The sequence below is a fragment of the Colobus angolensis genome, unplaced genomic scaffold, assembly GCF_000951035.1.
Source record: "Colobus angolensis palliatus isolate OR3802 unplaced genomic scaffold, Cang.pa_1.0 Scaffold285, whole genome shotgun sequence".
Taxonomy (NCBI): domain Eukaryota; kingdom Metazoa; phylum Chordata; class Mammalia; order Primates; family Cercopithecidae; genus Colobus; species Colobus angolensis.
Genome location: NW_012116099.1, coordinates 4,775,189 through 4,776,702, shown reverse-complemented (window position 1 = coordinate 4,776,702; position 1,514 = coordinate 4,775,189). Strand labels below are relative to the sequence as shown.

The 1,514-nt window shown below is 30.3% G+C and overlaps 1 protein-coding gene across 1 annotated transcript in view; it reads left to right on the top strand.

The window, feature by feature from the left end:
• Nucleotides 1-1,514, top strand: part of LOC105516618 (threonine aspartase 1-like) — a 256,675-nt gene that overhangs the window by 29,363 nt on the left and 225,798 nt on the right. The window contains exon 2 of the mRNA XM_011948883.1: nucleotides 338-458. Coding sequence (XP_011804273.1) covers nucleotides 338-458 — 121 coding nt within the window. The remainder of the gene's footprint in view (nucleotides 1-337; nucleotides 459-1,514) is intronic.

Here is a 1,514-nt window from a genome sequence, read left to right as displayed (position 1 = left end):
CCCTGTATTTTATTAATACAGGGTATTACACTGATTTTCAGATATTAAACCAATCTTACTTTCCTCTTGTTTGTGATATGCAATCCATTTTATATTTTGCTGGATTTATTTTGTTGGTATTTCTTTGATAATTTTTTTGGGTCAATATTTATAAAGTATATTCATCTGTACTTTCCTGCTGCTATCTTTGTCGTGTTTTCACATCAGGGTGGTATTGGCATCATATGATGGGTTGGGAAGTATTCTCTCACCTTCTAGTTTGTAGAAAATTTCATGAAGGATTGGCATTAATACTTTTTTTAAGACTAATATTTTAATTTTTGTTTTTGTCTTTTAGGATTCTCCTTTTACAAATGCAGGAATGGGATCTAATCTAAATCTGTTAGGTGAAATTGAGTGTGATGCCAGCATAATGGATGGAAAATCCTTAAATTTTGGAGCAGTTGGAGCACTGAGTGGTATGTAGGCATTATGACCTACTATCTTTGGAGAATCATGCACATGACCATTTCATGCCTTCTAAAGATGATTATGGTCTTTTTCACCATTACTGCTTGGAATAGTGTTTAAAACAAATATTCTTCTTTTTTTATTGAATTTAAAACATACAGTCTTAGTTATAAGTAGTTTTTGGTTTGAATTTGATCATTCTCCTGTATCCCTTGAAGAGATTAAAGACATTTAATACTTGATTTAGAATATTAATTTTACAATTTGAAATGCACACTATAGTTTTTGTTGTAAAAAATTTCAGGTAAGATAAATAAAGTTTACCTTTGATCTTCCAAATCTTTTCTTTCTCATTTCCTTTCTCCCTGGGGTTTAACCAGTAAAAATCCAGTGCTTTTATCTATATTTTTATGTAATAGAAACACAGTTTTATTTTGTGCCTGTATTTGTTTTCTTAAAAAATAAATGTGTTAATTATTATAAACTTTTTAGATTTAAATATAATCTTTGGAGATTTTTTCCACATCAGTACATAAAAGATATGTCTCATGTTTTATGCTTCAGTTTTTAAAGTAAAATATACATGAAATATGTATTTTATGTATACAGTTTCATGAATTTTTAGATGTAGACGTCATATAAGCCGCCACCTAGATCAAGACATTCAACATTTCCATGTCAAAATGTAGAACATTTTCATAATCCCAGAAGGGCCCTTTATGCTTCTCCTCGGTCCATACTTCTTGTGCTCTCTTCCCCCATGCTAACTTTGGGTACCATAGATTAATTTGCCTGTTCCTAAAACTTACATGAGTGGAATCAGACACTTCTGTGTCTGTTTTCTTTTGCTTAATGTTATGCTTGTGAGATGGATCCATGTTTTGTGTCAGTAGTATTTTACTTTTTACCGCTTAGTAGTATTTCATTGAGTGAATATACCATAACTTCTGTATTTAGTCTCCTCTTAATGGGCATATGAAATTTCTAGTTTTTTACTTTTTTGAGTAAACCTTCAGTGAATATTATTTTACATGTCTTTTGGAAGACATATGTACTTCTTTTTT